General features: G+C 38.7%; 1 protein-coding gene and 1 long non-coding RNA gene across 8 annotated transcripts in view; one reads left to right on the forward strand and one right to left on the reverse strand.

Annotated features, from left to right (window-relative positions):
• The first annotated feature begins 1739 nt into the window (after nt 1-1739).
• Nucleotides 1740-18803, forward strand: part of Kiaa1841 (KIAA1841 ortholog) — a 64490-nt gene continuing 47426 nt past the window's right edge. The window contains exons 1-7 of one of the 7 annotated variants that reach the window (XM_031342930.1): nt 1740-1921; nt 3356-3491; nt 4160-4365; nt 6613-6771; nt 10434-10620; nt 12180-12273; nt 14620-14858. In XM_031342930.1, coding sequence (XP_031198790.1) covers nt 6622-6771; nt 10434-10620; nt 12180-12273; nt 14620-14858 — 670 coding nt within the window. In that variant the 5' untranslated portion in view covers nt 1740-1921; nt 3356-3491; nt 4160-4365; nt 6613-6621. Of the gene's footprint in view, nt 1922-2187; nt 2313-3355; nt 3492-4159; nt 4366-6612; nt 6772-10433; nt 10621-12179; nt 12274-14619; nt 14859-18803 lie in introns of those variants that run through there. The other 6 variants (XM_031342934.1, XM_031342932.1, XM_031342931.1 and 3 more) reach the window with 6 other exon arrangements.
• On the reverse strand, nt 8513-18351 carry LOC116071435. The gene is made up of 3 exons (XR_004110893.1): nt 18299-18351; nt 13711-13799; nt 8513-8841 (listed from the first exon to the last, which is right to left on the reverse strand). It is a non-coding gene; the product is annotated as an uncharacterized LOC116071435 (long non-coding RNA).

Consider the following 18803-nt stretch of genomic DNA (forward strand, 5'->3'; position numbering starts at 1 on the left):
GGGAGGGAGGGAGGGAGGGAGGGAGAGAGGCCAACCTGGGAACACTCAACCCTAAATGGTGTATCTCCATCAAATCCCTCCCCTCAGAGGGCAGGGCACCCATGGAAGAGGAAAGAGTGTAAGCACCAGAGGGGATGGAGGACATCAAGAAAACAAGGCCCTCTAAACTAACATGACCAAAGCATGCAAGAACTTGCCGAGCCTGAAGCAGCATGCACAGGGCTGCAGCCTGCCCTCTGCACATATATTATGGCTTCCGGTTTAGTGTTTTTATGGGATTGCTGTGTGTGAACAAGGGGGTCTCTGTTTCTTGTGCTTTTTCTTGTCTCTTTTTCTTCTGTTTGTCCAATTCTGGTGTGTTAATTTTTATTTTATCTTATATTTTATTTTACTATTTAAAAAAGAAAGAATAACTGTATAAACCTCATAGTGTTACCATGATGATTAAGGTAGATAACATATGCACACCTGGCATATATTTTTAAATGTTCCATAGACGGTAGGCTTCCTTTACTTCATTGCATTAACTTGACAAATGAGCCCTTCACAAGTCTGGTTACAAAATCCTGGGTGTCATGAAGCATTCATAAACTAGGAACTGTGGCTTACCTGCTGCAGATGACTTGGAGGTCAAAAGCTAGATGTGCAGCCACTGACGTTCAAGCTGAATGCTAACACGTGTTCGCCTAAGAGCAAGACAGGGACCTTTAGTTCCCAGCAGGAAGCCCGAGTCTGTGAAATGATCCCCGTGCTCCTCTTACTGTGCTTGCTGCTCAGAGCTTCGGTGAAGCCTGAGGCCCATTACCAACTGTGGAAGCCTCATTCCTTGGGCCCAATTTGGACTCTACCTGCACATTGAGACAACCTTGCCAAAGTGGGGGGGGGGGGCGAAGAGATCCATTTGAGTGGACGGAGGAAAGCCTTGGGAGATAAAGCGATTGGAGAGAAAGAAAAAAAAAATTCAGCTTCCTCTGGGAAACAAAAAAGAAATGAAGATTTGATTGAAACCATAACCTTAACACTTATTTATATTCCTTTTGATATACAGCTTCTCTCTCTCTCTCTCTCTCTCTCTCTCTCTCTCTCTCTCTCTCTCTCTCTCTCTCTCTCTCTCTCTCTCTCTCTCTCTCTCTCTCTCTCTGCTTGCAAACAGGTTTATTAGTGGACACTGTTTTAGTTGAATCTTGCCAAAACCAAGGAATGATTGCTAACGTAAACTCACATTCTGGCCTCTAATCCACTTCCGTCAGTGCTCTAAGACTGAACATCAATCAGCCTTCCAAGTTTAACACTGATGTCATTTTCCACACTATATCTGAGAAGTAACCAGCTTTTCAGCTTACAGTATGTTTCTAACTGCCAGCCAACGCCCTATCAGAGCATATAATTTTTCAGCTGTACCTAAACAGCTTATAGCAAAATGACTGACAGGGAAAGATTTACTCTATTCTTTTAATTCGACCTCCCTATCCCTTCTCGTGCACTCTGCTTTAGCTGTTTAAGATCAAGCGCTGAAGATCTAGTTGCTAAGAGACAAGACGCTGAGAGGGTGGGGACGCTGCACTGCGACAAGCCTGAGAGGAAGGAAGAACCAGAGAGGGCAGGGTGAAGAGCAGGCTCTGGGAAGCGACCGGCTGCGCTCTGGCACCGCCCGCACCCGCCCACTCGCAGGAGCTCGTCGCTCATTGGATGTTCTGCTGCGGCGCTAGCTTGCGATTGGCCGGACCGCGTCGGCAGGGCCCCGCCCCTCGTCGCTTGTGCAGGGCGGCCGGCTGGCTACCGGGCGCAGGCGGGTGCGGCCGCGGCTCGGGAGGCTGCCCCCGCCTGGCGTGTGCGCCGGGTCGTGCCGTTCTGGGCGCGAGCGCGGGCGGTGCCGGCCGCTGCAGGTGACACCGGCGCGGTGAGGGCCGACCCTGTGGAGGTGAGAGAGACGCTGAGAGGCTGGGGCACCCACCCGGGAGCTGGAAGTGGGGCGAGGGCCGGGAGCGCCGCTGCCCATCCCGGCGGGCCGGCCTGGCTGGCGGGCAGGCGGGCGGACCGTGCGTGGCCCCGCTGCCCGGAAGCCCGTGGACGCCCGGGCGCAGCCTGCCGCCCCGTCCCGCCGCCTCTCTCGCCTGCGCTCCGGGCGACCGAGCCCAGCTTCGGCCGCCTGACTCCGGCCCTCGCGGTCCCCGCCAGGCTGCTTTCCGAAGCCTTTGTCTGATCCTCTCCAGCCCGCGCCTCGAGTCGGCGCCCACGCCGCGGAACCCGGGTCCCGAGGACGCGCCGTGCAGAGAGCCTCGGACCCGGGCTTGGAAGGACTACTTACCCGGGTGGGCAGTGATGTCCCCGTCCTGCAGATTCAGAGCCTGCCTCCTGGGTCACTTGGGTGGATGAGACTCAGGAAGTCTGTTGTAGATCAGGACTAACAGCCTCCCTCTGCTGTGCCAGAGGCCTTCCACCTGTCCCAGTGACCCCCCCCCTCCTTCCACTCCTGCCTCTGCCTAGGAAAAAACCAAGAGCCCCCTTTTCATTGAAAAATGAGAAGCAGATGATTGTCCATATGAATAAGCCAAAATAAGGAAATAGGTTATGTTCTTTAAAGGTGTAATATGTTAAACAACAGAATTTTTGGATTTTGATGTTATTTACCAAATATGTTATTTCTTAAACGCTTTTAAAATATGGTATCATGCATGAGATGATAACTTTGAATTTTGGATATTTTCTTTTGGTCATAGTTTTTTATAAATGTATACCTTTCTCCAAAATGAGATGCATGTGCCAGCTGTTCTAAGACTGTATGTTATTCAGACCCTAAAAGAAACGTTCTCATAGATCAGTTTAACTAGAATACACAGTAGTTTTTTTTCTGTGATTGGAAAAGTTCAGTTGTATCAACAGAAAAAAATTCACTCCCAAGTTACTTAAATCACCCATAAACATGAATAGATGAGTATTATATTTGAAATATACAAGTTTTTAAGAATTTGAGCCAGGCAGTGGTGACACACGCCTTTAATCCCAGCACTTGGGAGGCAGAGGCAGGTGGATTTCTGAGTTTGAGGACAGCCTGGTCTACAGAGTAAGTTCCAGGACAGCCAGGGCTACACAGAGAAACCCTGTCTCAAAAAAATAAAAAATAAAAAATAAAAAAAATAAAAAAAAAAATAAAAAAGAATTTGATGAAGACAACTTTCTTATAATTTTAAGTGCTGGGGACTTAGCTCATTTGTAGAGTACACTGTGCCACCACCAAAGCCAGAAAATAAATTTTAATTAAATTTTCTGGAAGTTAAAATATAAAAGCAGCACACTAAGAGTCTTTGTCTTGAATTCTACTTTAAACTGTTTTCTTGCCTTTTCTCTTTTCCAGTGCTGATTGTCAAACCCAGGGCCTCACACATCTCCATTCCCATCCTAAATGTCTCCTAAGGTCCAAACAAATTATAATTAAACACCCCTTTCCGAATCATTTGTCCTTAGGAAAAAAGGATGCACACATTAACCATGTGAGTAGAGAACAACATTTTGTTCACTGAAAATTAAGATTCCACATTTATTTTTGTATAGTGTACTTAAATATTCATATAAATTGTGGATCTTCAGCTTGGAGTGGGTTCCAAAAGATACATTGTTTCTTTAAGGCTTTGAGACTTTATTAAGTCAGCAAACATTTTTTGACACTATCTGTTTTGCTGGTCATTCTTTTGAGGAATCAAAGATAAAAAGCACAGCCTGAGTGCTGAGTGTGCCAGACACACCTGTAATCCCTGTGCTCTGAGGCAGGAGGATCATGAGTTAAAAGCCAGCCTGGGCTACAAAGCAAGAGCTACCCTAAGTGGATAAAAGTGAAATTCTGTTCTGGGCAGGTGCTTTCTAAGGGATTCAACAAATTCTTGAAAAAAATTTGTGACAGTAACAGCCAAAATAGGACACGGAAAAACAATTGCCATAATAAATTTAGGTGCACATTTTGCATGCCAGACACTGTGCTGGGTACTTTATGGTATTATTTAATTCTCTCAATAATCTTAAAAGTAGTTATTTTCCTTATAACAAGCCCAAGAGTATACTGCTAGAAATGGTGAAGCTTGGTAAGTATTCATAGCCTGTTTAATTCCTTTTATTGGCAGCAAACTTCATGCTGTGTTTTGTTATCTTTATGAATCTGTTTAAGAATCTCAGACCTCCGGTCCTCACACTGTATCAGGCGACTCTCCACATCGAAGGTCACAGGAAGACAGAGCACCTACGGTCTGACCTTTGTTTTGCAGATGAGGAAATTGAGACACAGAATATCTTAATGGTAGAACCAAAATACAAAGTTGGACAGTTTTGACTTCTGTACTTGTAACTTGGACACTGTGCTGGGCCTTCAGTAAGGTACATCTCAGAAAGATATGACTTTACAATGCTTCATGGTTTTTGTGTTTCTTTTGTGTTTTAGATTTATTCATTTTTATTTTATTTATATTTATGTATACCTGTGTGTTGCTTGCATGTATCTGTATGCACCATATATATGTCTGGTGCCCATGAACGCCAGAAGGGGGCACTATAGCCCTGTAACTGGAGTCGCAGACAGTTGTAAGAAGCCACTTGGTTGCTGGGACCCAAACCCAGGTCCTGTGTGATAGCATCAAGTGCTCTTAACTGTTGCTTTTTAATGTTTGTGCAGACACATAGGATTGTGTTGTTTTAGCTGCGATTTGATGTCCTGTGTCAGTGTTTATATAAACAACCACCTAGTGCTAATGACTGCTTCTACATTTCTACTCAGTGTGGTATTTTAAATGTCACAATCCTAGGACGTATCTTTTGTCTTTACATATCATGTCTCACTTGAGAAGTGCTTTTATTATCTTCAGAGAACCTTCCTTTTTGTTCTCTCTGTACTGTCTGCCATAGGCTTTTTTTTTTTTTTTTTTTTTTTTTTTTTTTTTTATATTTTTTGAGACAGGGTTTCTCTGTTTAGCCCTGGCTGTCCTGGAACTCACTCTGTAGACCAGGCTGGCCTCGAACTCAGAGATCCGCCTGCCTCTGCCTCCCAAGTGCTGGGATTAAAGGCGTGCGCCACCACCGCCCGGCTGCCATAGGCTTTTAATGTGGCTTGTGATGATGATAAAACTCAAACCAGACCTTCAGACTCCAGGCACACTGCTCTTGGTCGGTTAGTCATCTTTGCCCTTCATTATGCCACACTTTTCCACAGAGCAGCTCATATCTTCACCTGGTATTCCTAAGCTAGAAACTAATGACAGCTAAACTATAAAAACATGACTAGCCATAAACCTTTACCAGTGTTTTCTTCTATAATTCTGTGCTCCAACTTCAGCTGCAGTGCCTGACATATAATGGAGTATTTGTAAATGTGTGGATAAAGTAGTATGTCTTAAACCCATTGACATAAAGAGCTTCCTGAAATATTTTAGCTTTGGATGGGTAGTTTCTTTTTCTTTTCTTTCTTTTTATAATCTTCCCAGCCCACTTCATGGGCTAAAGCTTTCAGAGTTGTGTCATTGAAACATAACTGGCTTTCTAGTCTGTTAGAGTCTGTCTTTTCCAAACTAGACCACTATCTCCACCTCTCTACTTCTCCTTAGAGAATGGAGAGAACATAGATTGAAATGTGAACCCTTACTCTGCATCTTATTAGATCTATGGCATTGTGCAAATTACTTAACTCCTCCAAACCCGTTTCCTTATAAAATCCGGACAAGCTATGCTCTCATAGTGATCATGCTCCTCCGCCTTTCCATGGCTGCCTTCATTTTGGCTCTTAGGTTTTCTGCCAGATCAGTCAGGTCAGTTTCACATTGCTTCAGAAGACAGTGCTGAAAAAGAACTTTCCAGAGAGAAGTTGTTTCAAACATACAAAAATAAGAGCACTATAATAGATTGACATCATTATAATAACCATGGTATATTAACTGCTATGTTAAGTTGCTAGGCTATTTTATTTTATTATGTCTACAAGTTCAGTATGCTCAGCCATGGTGTATTATTTGTGCCATGAACATTCACTCAAGGAAAAGAGAAGAGGGAATTACTTAGGACCAAAATGAAATTGTAATACTTTCAGCAAGCTTAGTTCTTCATGGTTTGATTATATTATCTGTGAATAGTTGGTGTATAAACTGCATGCTTAGTGGCTTTTTAGGAAAATAAAGTATACTCAACTTTTCCTGAACATTTTATTTGGAAAAAAATTAACATATAGCAGAGACAAAGGGGTTTTTTGTTTGTTTGTTTTTTGGGTTTTTTCTTTTTTGCTTTGTTTTGTTTGTTTTGTTTTGTTTTGTAATAAAAACCCAAATGCCTGTCACCTGGAGTTTGCCACTAAGATTTTACCTTTTAACAAACAAAGAAACAGAAGATTCTGCCTTTTTACTGCATATTTAATTCATCTGTCCATTCTTAAATGCACCTATCTTTCAAGTCATAATATTCAAAGCTTTTATGTTTGAAGAGATTTTAGATGAGTATTTGGTGTTTGCTTTACATCAGTCTTATTTTTTTCTTTATATAGTGGCAGGTAACTTTTAGGAATGGACTATAACTAGTTCACAATATTCTGGAAACATCTTGAATTTCAGATGTAATAATACTATGTGCTTTCCCTATTTCTAGCTCTAAAAGATGAGTCGTGGATATTCAGAAAACAATAATTTCCTGAATAATAATAACCAAATGGTATTGGATATGATCCTTTATCCATTGATTGGAATCCCTCAGACGATCAACTGGGAAACTGTGGCAAGGCTTGTGCCTGGATTAACGCCCAAAGAGGTGAGTAACAGTCCCTGGATCCCTTCTAAAACATAGATGCCCACCCCCAAGCCCCGTGAGATCGAAAGAAACATCTAAGTGAAAACATTATATCTATTTTATTTTGTGTATGAGTGTTTTGACTTCATTGATTTCTGTGCACCACATTCATATAGTGCTAAAGGAGACCAGAAGGGGGCATTATATCCTTTGGAACATTAATATAATCTTAGCACTCAGAAGTTTGAGGCCAGCCTGGTCTAAAGAGCACGTTCCAGGATAGCCAGGGCTAAACAGAGAAACCGTGTCTCAGTAAGTAAATAAATAAATAAATAAATAAATTTTTATGAACAAACAAACAAATAAGATAAGAACATAGGCTGGCCTTGAACTCAGATCTACCTGCCTCTGCCTCCCTAGCTCTGGGATTAGAGGCATGCATCACCATCATCCTGTTGTAATGAACATTCAAATTATTTCTTGGTATAAATTAAATTATAAGGAGAAAAGCAAACAGTGCTCTCTGAAATACAATAGGCTGCTTATCCTGATAATACAATTGAATTTATTAATTTTAAAGTTTGGGTTTTTTTTTTACTTTTATTTATTTTATTTTATGTGTATGAGTACACTATAGCTGTACAGATGGCCGTGAGCTATCATAGATGTGGCTGCTGGGAACTGAACTCAGGACTTCTGCCACCCCGCTCGCTCCGCGCTCGGCTCTGCTCGCTCCAGTGTAATTCACTGTAGCTGTGTTCAGATACACCAGAAAGGGCATCAGATCTCATTACAGGTGGTTGTGAGCCACCATGTGGTTGTTGGGATCCAAACTCAGGACCTTTGGAAGAACAGTCAGTGCTCTTATCCGCTGAGCCATCTCGCCAGCCCGACTTTTTTAATTTTATACTCAGAATCAAACTTTAAATTTAAGAATTCTTATAGGAAAAACATAGAGTCTTGTAATACACTCATGGATACTATTTGAGATTTAGAAACTTCAGTATTTGTTATGCTTTGGTTTTGGTGGATTTTTTAATATAACTTATTTAATTCTATTTTATGTGCATTAGTGTGAGGGTGTCAGACTCCCCTAGAACTGGACTTACAGACAGTGGTGAGTTGCCATATGGGTGCTGGGAATTGAACCTGAATCCTATGGAAGAGCAGCCAGCACTCTTAACCACTAAGCTATCTCTCCAGCCCCTGATTTTCGTGGGGTTTTTATGTGAAATTTACAACATAACTCAGGCTGAAGTATCTTCTGCCTTAACTTCCAAAATGTTGGGATTGTAAGAGTGCGCCACTATACCTGGAACTCACTGTGTAGTCTAGGCTGGCCTGGAACTCGTAAAGATCCTCCTGCCTCAGCCTCTAGAGTACTGGAATTACAGTATCCAATAATTCCACTGATGGTTTCATTTTTACTTATTTACTCTCAGTGTTGGGTTTTCTTGTTCTGTCTTATTTCTTGAGTTTAGGACTTCTAATTTGTCTTAATGTCACTGAAATAAAAATCATGGTAAAACATTCCATCTTTTATAGTCCAGACACAGACAAAAACCTATAAAAACTATTTGTGTAAAAATGGCTTTGTACATGAGATGAAATAGAATTCAAATATGAACTTAAAACGTAACAAGAAAACCATCTCTATCATTTATCACCTTAAAAAGTATATATGAATATCAAGTCAAACCTAGCAGGGTAGATCTGTGTTAACATGTTACCTAGATGGACTCCAAGTAGACCACAGGACCACTGTCTTGAAATGGCTCTGCCATCTAATGGGTGACAGTGAAAACATTTGTTTCAAATGGAAGAGGGTAGACAAGGACAGAATGGGTGAGGGGCGAGAGTCAGACTTCTTTCTTTGTAGCCTGTCACCCCTGCCTTCTAGGAAACCCTGTGGCCTCCCCTGTGACCTGCAATGCTATCTTCACCATTAGGCATGGTCTAGTCCGAGATAGTTTTGTTTCCGTCAGTTTTGCTTCCTTCTGTGGCCTCCTTGGCAGCTGTGGCATCTTCATAGGTAGAGTACTTCCCTAGTGTATCTGAGGCCCTGGAATCAGTCCTCAGTGCAACAACAGCCTGAGATATGCAGTAGAAGAAAAGAAAACATAGTGTTAAACAAGCCAGCTCCTCCTGGATTGGCTTTCCATTGAAAGTTGAGTTAGGTTTTATTAGGGTTAGGGGAATTGCTTAGTGTCTCAGCTAGTACTGTCATCAGACATTGGGCTTAGTTCCTAATCCCAGGATAGGGTGAATTCTATGGCCATACCACTCAGAACATACCTACTCTCATTTGACCTCCAAAGCTAAGCAAGGTCAGGCCTGGTTAATACTTAGATGATGACAGAATTAGATATTATTCCTTATGGAAACATAATACAAAAATAAAAGCCAAGTATTTTTTGTACTAATATTATCAACTGATAACAGATGCGTACCAAAGGAAAATATGACTGATAAAGATAATCTTTACTCTTCTTCAAGAGCATATGTACTTGATTCCTTTGAGTTAAGTATTTTTTACTTCATTTATTTAAATATTTTTATGTCTGGGATGTTTTGTCTGCGTGTGTGTGTGTGCACCAGGTACCTGGTGCCCTTGGAGGCTCTGGAACTGGAATTAACAGATGATTGTGAGCTGCTCTGTGGATTATGGGAATTGAACCTAGGTTTTTTGAAAGAGCACCCAGTGATCTTAACCATTTAGCTATCTCTCTTGCCCCGAATTTACACATTTTAAAAAACAACTTCTACTCTGACTTTTAAAGAAGAAAAAATTAAGTTGCAGAATTTCGCATTTTAAAATATACAAATTTTGTTCATGTTCCCCCAACAAAAAAATATAGAAGAGTATCTTTAGGTACTGGAGAGATCGTTCATGGTTCAATTATAACACTCATACAGAGGCTCAGAACCACCTCTGATCCCACTGCCAGGGATGCAGCACCCTCTCCTGGCTTCTTGGGGCATGAGGCATTTACATGGTGCACAGACATAAATGCAGGCAAAATACTTGCACATTTTAACTTAAATAAATGTAAAATAATTTAAAAGTGAAGTATGTTAAAATAGAAGTAAAAAAAATATCTTTTTCCATTATTTTTACTTTGCTTTATATATAATTATGTAACCTTAATGATATTGAAGGTGATTATTCAAAACTATGAATAAATACATCTTCTCTCCTATTAGGTCACTCAACAATATATCATTAAATTTTATTGACTGAAGATTATCATTCATGATTACTTAATGGTTGCTCTTATAGTATTACTCAAGGATAATAACTATATTAAGACAGTAAGCTTGTATAAAATTATTATGTGCTTTTTTTTGGTTTGGTTTGGTTTTTTTGTTGTTGTTTTGTATTGTTTTGTTTTTCGAGACAGGGTTTCTCTGTATAGCCCTGGCTGTCCTGGAACTCACTCTGTAGACCAGGCTGGCCTTGAACTCAGAAATCCACCTGTCTCTGCCTCCCAAGTGCTGGGATTAAATACATGCGCCACTACTGCCTGGCCACTATGTGCTTTCTAAATTTTTTGATTAGCACAGAAAGTACCAGTGTTGCATTTTTATACAAAATGGTTTTGTTTGGTTGGTTGTTTGGTTGTTATTGTTGTTTTGTTTTGTGTTTATCTAACCTCCACTTTTGCCATTTTATATCATTGCAGTGTGTGAAAAGGTTTGATGAGCTAAAGAGCTGCGGGAGTTCACCTGTTGATAACCAGTATAACCCTTTAATGGCTACTGGAGAGGGTCCTGTTGAAACTTTAGCTACTTACATTAAATCTTCACTTCTGGACACACAAGGAGATTTTCAAGAGACTGCTGTTGATCAAGATACAGTTTCTAAAGCAGGTAAGGTTATAAGGTAGTACTTGTCCTTATAAAAATTCTACATTTTGTAAGTTCAAGTCAACCTTCCTTTCTTTGTTTAAAGACTAATTCAAACATTTGTGTAAAAATCTGTTAGTATAGCCCGGCAATGGTGGCGCACGCCTTTAATCCCAGCACTTGGGAGGTAGAGGCAGGCAGATTTCTGAGTTGGAGGCCAGCCTGGTTTACAGAGTGAGTTCCAGGACAGCCAGGGCTATACAGAGAAATCCTGTCTCGAAAAACACCAAAAAAAAAAAACAAAAAAACTGTTAGTATTTTATCTTTGTGAATGTTAAAATTTCCTATTGTCTTTGTTGTTTTTCAAAAACCTTAACTTTAAATATATAGATTAAGTAATATTTCCATAACTAAATTTTAACCACACCAAAATCATTTACTTCAGTTTGTCATCCAAGTTTTTCACATATTGTTTATTTGCTGTAATTTTGTTTTTTTGGGAAAGGGTGTCATGCATCACTTTAACTCACTAGTTGAGAAGAATGACCTTGAACGTAGGGTTTCCTGCCTCCTTTCTCCCAAGTACTAAGAGGTGCTTGTGTGACCACACCCAGCTTATGCTTATTTATATTTCATTTTCTCTCCTTTGCTCATTGTTTATTTGTATTTTTCCACCTAAAAGAATAGGAGACTTTTCTTCTCCCAGAACTAAATCAGAGTCAGTTTGTAAGTCCAGCTGCACTCAGACCTGTTTTTTACTTTTACGCGTGTGTGTGTGTGTGTGTGTGTGTGTGTGTGTGTGTGTGTATACCAGCATGTAGCCCAGGCTGGCCTCAAACCTGTTATGTAGCTGAAGATGATCTTGAGTGCTAAGAAAAAAACATGTACCACCATAGTCACTTTAAAATTTTATTTTGTTTGTTTGTTTGTTTTGAGATAGGATCTCTCAATGTAGCCTTAGCTGTCCCCTACTTACTATGTAAATCAAGCTGTTCTAGAACTCAAGGAGATGTACCTACCACTGCTTCCCAGCTGCTGGGGTTATAGGAATATGCTACCAGGCCAGACTGTTTCAAAACAAAGCAAAACCAGTAGAGAACCCCATTCATCTCTTACATCACCTTTTCCTTACAGCCAGTCTTTTGCACTTGACAGAAATTCCAGTGACAGTGACAAGGTTGAAGAGATGTTTTCTGGGATTACGTTTGGACATCACAGGCTTTAGAAACCCACAGAATGAGTTAATTTCATTTCACCAGTTTTGAGAATATTGAAGTAGAAATTTACTGCAGGAAGAAGATGCTGTGCTGTGCTTTTGAACCCTCAACTTAGTTTGGAATACTACACCACAGTCTCTAGAAAATGTTCACTATACCATTAGCAGTTTATGATTCACTTCCTGTGTTTCTACCATTTGCCTTTAAAATATTAACATTAAAGCAAGAAGTGCCACCTGACAATACCACCTTAACTGCCTTGGAAACTGCATTTACCATGTTACCATGCCATAAGTAAAACTCATTCTCAGCTAGAAATGCTAACCCATCCCCCTCTTTTTGTATGTGTCTGTTTCTGTATTTAAGGAAGACATAGTATAGCTACCACAAGGAATTGCTCTTCAGAAAGTGAAAACTGTACTGCTCGTAATGCTGGAGAAGAGGCTGGAGAATCTGAAGGGTAGGAGGCTAGTTGTCTGTTGGATGAGATTTAATACTGATGTTACCTCTGACTGTGAAAGTACATGGTTGGTGCTAATGTACATCAGTTACCATACTTTAGGGGTTTGCATTACACAGTTGCTGAAACACTGGAGTCAGAATCATCTATGCATGAACAACAAAAATAATACCTAACACATTACTTGCTTGTGTTATTTATACATTTGGGGGGGTTCATTAAAACTTAATTGGTGCATTTAAAAAAAATTAGAAGTAACATCTAGTAACACAGAACATTGGAAAGTAAATCTCAATGCCCAAAGAAAAAATTTTTAAGTAATTAGTTCTTGAAGTTTATTGAGATTAGATGTTTATTTTAGAACTATTTTAATATAATTGCTATACAAATATTTAAAAATCAGAATGTATTTCAGTATGCTTCAGCTTTTGATATTTTGAATTGTTCTGTATATTTCTTATAGGACAAGTTGCATGCATAGTAAATGATGACTTGTTTTGACAAACAGTACACCCTATGACTGTCAGCTAATGACTATACAAAACATTTTTCTCATCTCTACAAGATCCTTCCTGTACCTCTAGTTTTGATAGATTTATAATAACAGCTTTATTACTATAAAGTTCACATATGGCAGAATTCATCTACTTAGCTACCTTTCTTCCTCCACACCCCTGGCCCCAACCGCCTTCCCTTCCTAATGTGCAGGCCTGACCCTAGGTACTGTACATGCTAGAGAAGCACTCAGCCACTGAGCAGCATCTGCAGCCATTTAAAATTCATGCTGAGTCAGAGTCTAACCAGCTTCCCAGGCTAGCCTTGAGTGTGCCATTGAGACATGCCCCATAGTGAATATGGCGGTTAGGAGTAATTGATAGAGGTCAGTTTTCTCCCACCACCAGTTGGATCCCAGGGATTAAACTGAGGCCATCAGGCTTGGCAGTAAGCATCCTTTCTACTGAGCCATCTTGTTGAGCTGGTTTTTATTATAATATTTTTCTCACATCCCAATTATATGTAAAACACTGATTTTTGTATTTGGAATTTGTAAAATTGAATTAAGTACAAAGTAATTTACATTTGTAGTACTAATTTCTTCCTATTTCCCTGATGACGTGAAGACAGTGCATCAGGGTTTTTGCTTTTATTTATGTGTGTGACAGTGCATTTTTTTTTTTTTTTTTTTTGAGACAGGCTCTCTCTGTCCTGGAACTTTCCAGGTTGTCTAGGCTGGATGTGGCCAGGTCCTGATGTTCCCAGCTCTGGAGTTACAAAGTGTGTCATTGCATTGTGGTTTTTAAAGTGGGCCCTGGGAACTGAGTTCCATGTACTTTGCCAACTGAGCTATATCCCTACCCCTACTTTTTCTCTTTTAGTTGACTTTTGCATTTTTGACACAGGATCTCACTCTATAGCCCAGGATGGTCAGGTACTCACTATATAACACAGACTGGCTTCCAAGGCGTGGCCATCTAACTGTCTCTTCAGGTTCCCATGCCTAGGACTATGCACATGAGTTGCCATACCTAGAAAAATGTATCAGTTTTAAAGAAGGCAAACTCAGGGAGCATCTAATTTTTGAAGCAAGCTTTCAGATTATCCAAACTTACTGAACCCATACTCATTAATATATAGTTCATGAATGCCTGGACCCAAACTTTCAGATGTATTATCTAAACTTATTGAACCTGTACTCATTAATATATATTTCATGCCCTGGCTGTGGTGGTGCACGCCTTTAATCCCAGCACTTGGGAGGCAGAGGCAGGCGGATTTCTGAGTTCGAGGCCAGCCTGGTCTACAGAGTTCCAGGACAGCCAGGGATACACAGAGAAAACCTGTCTCGCAAAAACAAAACAAAACAAAACAAAACAAATATATATTTCACGAATGCCTGGACCCAAACTTTGCTAACGCTAAAAGTAGCTAAGTGGTGCTGGTTTTTAGTTTGATTTAAATTTGAATCATTTTAGATATTTTTTCTTTTTTCAAAGGTATAAAGATGTTAGTCATTACACAAGAATCAAAGTCTATTATTTACCCACTCTATGGGAATTAAAACTTGAACAATAAAATTTAAGCTGTCTAAACTATTAGTCCTTTAGTAACAATATTTTTTAATTTCTTTATTAAGTAGATAGCTTGCTATAATTAACCACAATCTGAGTAACAGTCAGATACAGATAGACAAGGAAGGAGAAATCCTGAATATCAAACCCTGTAAAATAGACTTTTGTGGTCCAGGTCTTCAAATCCCTTTGTTGTCTAACCTCCACTAAATGTCAGTGCTCTTGCTTCTTCTCACATTCTAACAATCTCATTTCTGTGTAACATTTTCTTATGAAGGCCAAACATGGTGATCCATGTATGTGATGAAGCAAAAAGCTTGAAAGAAGATTTTATTTGCCCACGAGATCTTTTGATATCAGAAATGAAGTACTTTGCTGAATATTTATCTATGGATGCCCAGCGCTGGGAAGAGGTGGACATTTCAGTTCATTGTGATGTTCACATTTTCAACTGGTTGATAAAATATGTTAAAAGGAACACTAAGGAGAACAAAGATTGTGAGATTCCCGCTTTAGGTAAAAATAATAATCTGTTGCTTATTTTGTGGTGAAATTTGTGTGCCATCTGGTGGCTGTTTCAGGTCCAGCCTGAGATGTAGGAGTTTATTTGAATATTAGTATTTATGCCCATATTACAGAAACTGATGCTTTATACATACTAGAAAGGATTCTAGAGACTCTTAAAAAGGCCTACCAGGTTAACAAAATTTACACAAGATTTATTTGGAATGTGAAATATGCAAGATTGTTGAGCTTTGTAGCTCAGATCAAAGCAGGACTACAAACTGTATTCTCATTTTCTCCATACCATGCATTCATAGTTAAAAAAGGAAAGGAAAAAAAATGTAGGTTCACTTGTTCTTGACGAAGCAGTAAAAATGACTTTATTAAATCTCAGCCCTTGGGTATACATCCTTTTTGGACTCTGGTAGTAGTCCTCAGGACTTCTGATACATACCAGTACACTGTCTTGAGGGAAATCATTTGTACAGTTATGAGATAAACCAGCTGACCAGCTAGCACTTAAAAGTAGAAAAACATGATTACTTGAAAAAAACAACTTTCATAAGTTATGATTATTCAGATATGTCCCTGACACTTTTTTTTCTTTTTTTTTTTTTTTTTTTTTTTTTTTTTTTTTTTTTTTTTTTTTTTTTTTTTTTTTTTTTTTTTTGGTTTTATAGCTTTTTAGTAGAAAACAGAGAGAGAGAAAGGGAAGGTAGAAAAGTAGAAGCCAGCCATGGAGAGAGGGGAGAGAGGGAGCAAGCAAGAGAAATAAGAGCTTAAGAGGACACTTTTTATCTAAATAAGCTAGTCATGTAAAGGAAAATAATTGATAGTATGTGTTATTAGTGATAAAAGGCCAAATTCTCAAGTGAGAATTAGAGTTTTGGAAAATTTACTTGCTCCAGTGTTACTGACAGCTTCTCCATACACAAAGCCTTTTCTGTTGAAATACTGTTAGTCTTATTAACACACTGACTTAAATACCTCTTACAGTGAAGTGTCTGAATATTCAGAACATGCGTAACTTAGTGTGCCAGCCTTTTCCAAATGAGAATTGTGCAGTGTCTAAAAAAGAAATTCTATACAGGGTTAATGACTCCCTCATAGTGAGAGATGAGTCACTGAGCAAAGTAGAAGTTTATTGATAGGATTCAGATTCTGTTACACTCAGCCTTCAAGAAAATACTATTTGTCACATTTTAGCTTAACAATACACAAATTGAGTGCAGAAGAAGCTGATATGAATGAAGCCAGACATGGTGGTTCATCTTATAATTCCAGCACATAAGATGCTGAGACAAGAGTATTGCCATGAGTTAAAGGCCAGTCTGGACTACAGAGTGAGAGTCTGTCTAATAAAGAAAAAAGAAACAGATATGAGAATTCTGCAGTCAGTTGAGTTAGACATTGAAGAGATTCACAGAAAAGTCATTCGGTGCCACTCACTGTCTTTTTCATTTTGAAGATATTTTTTCACAAAAAATATGTTTACAAGTATTAGGATTGTTGTATTTTAAAATTGACTTCTAAAAATTTCTCTCCTTACATAATTTCAAGACATTTCTCTTTTTTGTTTGTTCGTTTATTTGGTTGGATGGGTTTTTTGTTTTTTTTTTTGAGACAGGGTTTCTCTGTGTAGCCCTGGCTGTCCTGGAACTCACTCTGTAGACCAGGCTAGCCTCAAACTCAGAAATCCGTCTGCTTCTGCCTCCCAAGTGCTGGGATTAAAGGCATGAGCCACTACCGCCTGGCTACATAACTTCTAATATGGTAGATACTGATACATATGACCACATAAGCAAGCTGTTTAGAAGTCTCCATTTTTTAAAGATTGTCCTGAAACTAAAAATTTGAGAAACAGTGTTTTTTTTAAAACTTTTATTGCATTATGATGAGAAAAGTTACATGATTTCAATTTATCTGAATTTGTTCACATTTAAAAACATATTTTAAGTAAATAGAATTAAATCACATTCTTGTTTCCCTTTTGTACCCCTACTCTTCCCAGAAGTCCCCCCTTCAATACCTACAATATCTTTTTTGTCTATTTCTTAAAATTTATAAAATGCTATAACAATAAAAATAAGTATTATAAAAGTTTGATATAAAACAATTTAACAGTCTTATGTAGATGCTCTTCTACAGCAATAGTGAAAATACATTTTTCTCAATATAAATTTTAAACAACTCCAAACATATTAACTGTATACTTCAAAATAATACATCACTACTGGTATTTTCTTAAGTGAACGTAAATATATAAAGTCTTTTTGGAGAAACAGTGTTCTTAATGATAATAAGATAACTGTTAAGGGACATGTGTATATGAAGATGTCACAGTGAAACCCATTATTTTACATGATAGAATATTAATTGAAGGGCTGGAGAGATGGCTCAGTGGTTAAGAGCACTGACTGCTCTTCCAAAGGTCATGAGTTCAAATCCCAGCAACAAAATGGTAGCTCACAACCATCCATAAAGAGATCTGATGCCCTCTCCTGGTGCATCTGAAGATAGCTATAGTGTACTTAGATATAATAATAATAATATTAAGTTATTTATATACTTAATATAACAGTAAATAAATCTTTAAAAAGATATTAATTGAAAAAAGAATAACTAATAAGTAATCTTTCAATGAGCATAGATTTATATAACAAATAATACAATCCATGTGCTAGGCAATATCAGAATATTTTCAAGCACGTAATAGAGGTTGAGAGTATGGCTCAGTGGTAGAGTGCTCACCTAGCATTCATGAGGACTGGGATTCACTTCTTAGCACTACAAGTAAACAAAATCTCCTATTGATATGCTTACAGTAATGAAAAGATTTATGAAATTTTGTGATATTATAATGACAAAACTTGTGGGAAAGATTTCTAAATAAAACTGTTTTAAATAAAAATTCTAAGATTAAGTTGATTTTTCAGCCAAGCTGGATAGATGACTCTGTGATTAAGAGCATTGTCTGCTCTTCCAGGGGACGTAGTTTGGATTCCCAGTATGGTGGCTCACAACCATCTGTAACTCCAGTTTTAGGAGATCCTGTGCCCTTTTCTGTACTCCTCAGGTACTGCATGTACAAAGTGCAGACATATATACATGCAAAATACCCACATACAAAAAATAAATGTTTTTTAAACACTTTAAAATTGTTTTTTAAAAAATTCAAGCCAAAGACCAGATTTCAGATTATCTAGTCATGAATATGTGTGTGTATATATATTCATATATGTGTATATACACATACCTCTTTGGTGGTGGATAGTAGCCTGTAGTGAGAAAAGTAAGATTATACACACGCACACACACATACTCCCCAAAATTTGTTTACTGCAGCATACTCATGTGCATATAATAAGAGTCAAAGAAATAGTCACTGCTATAAATATATTTTTTATAGAAGCAGTCTTTATCTTAAGCAAGAAAGGTACAAGGCTGCTTACTTAAATCTCCTATAAAGCCACTGGTTCTTAACTGGATGGTGTATCATCAAGAACAATTTCCCGAGAAGCTTTCCCACCAGCTTGAGAACCTTGAACTAGAACTCTTACTTGGAAATGTTGGAATTACTTACCCATTGTTCTGCTACAAAGGGTTTAGAATGATTATCAGTACCAGAATGATGGAAAATGGCTGGGTTTTTTTCTTCTTGAATATATTTCATAGAGATGAGAGGTTTGCCTTCTTCCCCATCTGTTTGCCTGGAGACCTACTTAGTGTGGCAGTAAGGTGTAACCTCAGCTTTTTGTCAGTACATTTTCTGTTACATTTCAGAGTCTTTTAAATTTAAATATATATTTGCCAGCACTGAATGCCTTTTTGAAATAACTTCCCTAATTAATGCTCTCACTGATCGTTGTTTAACTTTTCTCACTGTGACCTTTGCATGTCGTTGTCTTCAGCTACAGTCTTTGTACTTAACATGAATCTAATTCAAGAGCAGTTTGC

Source organism: Mastomys coucha, unplaced genomic scaffold (assembly GCF_008632895.1).
Source record: "Mastomys coucha isolate ucsf_1 unplaced genomic scaffold, UCSF_Mcou_1 pScaffold22, whole genome shotgun sequence".
Lineage (NCBI taxonomy): Eukaryota > Metazoa > Chordata > Mammalia > Rodentia > Muridae > Mastomys > Mastomys coucha.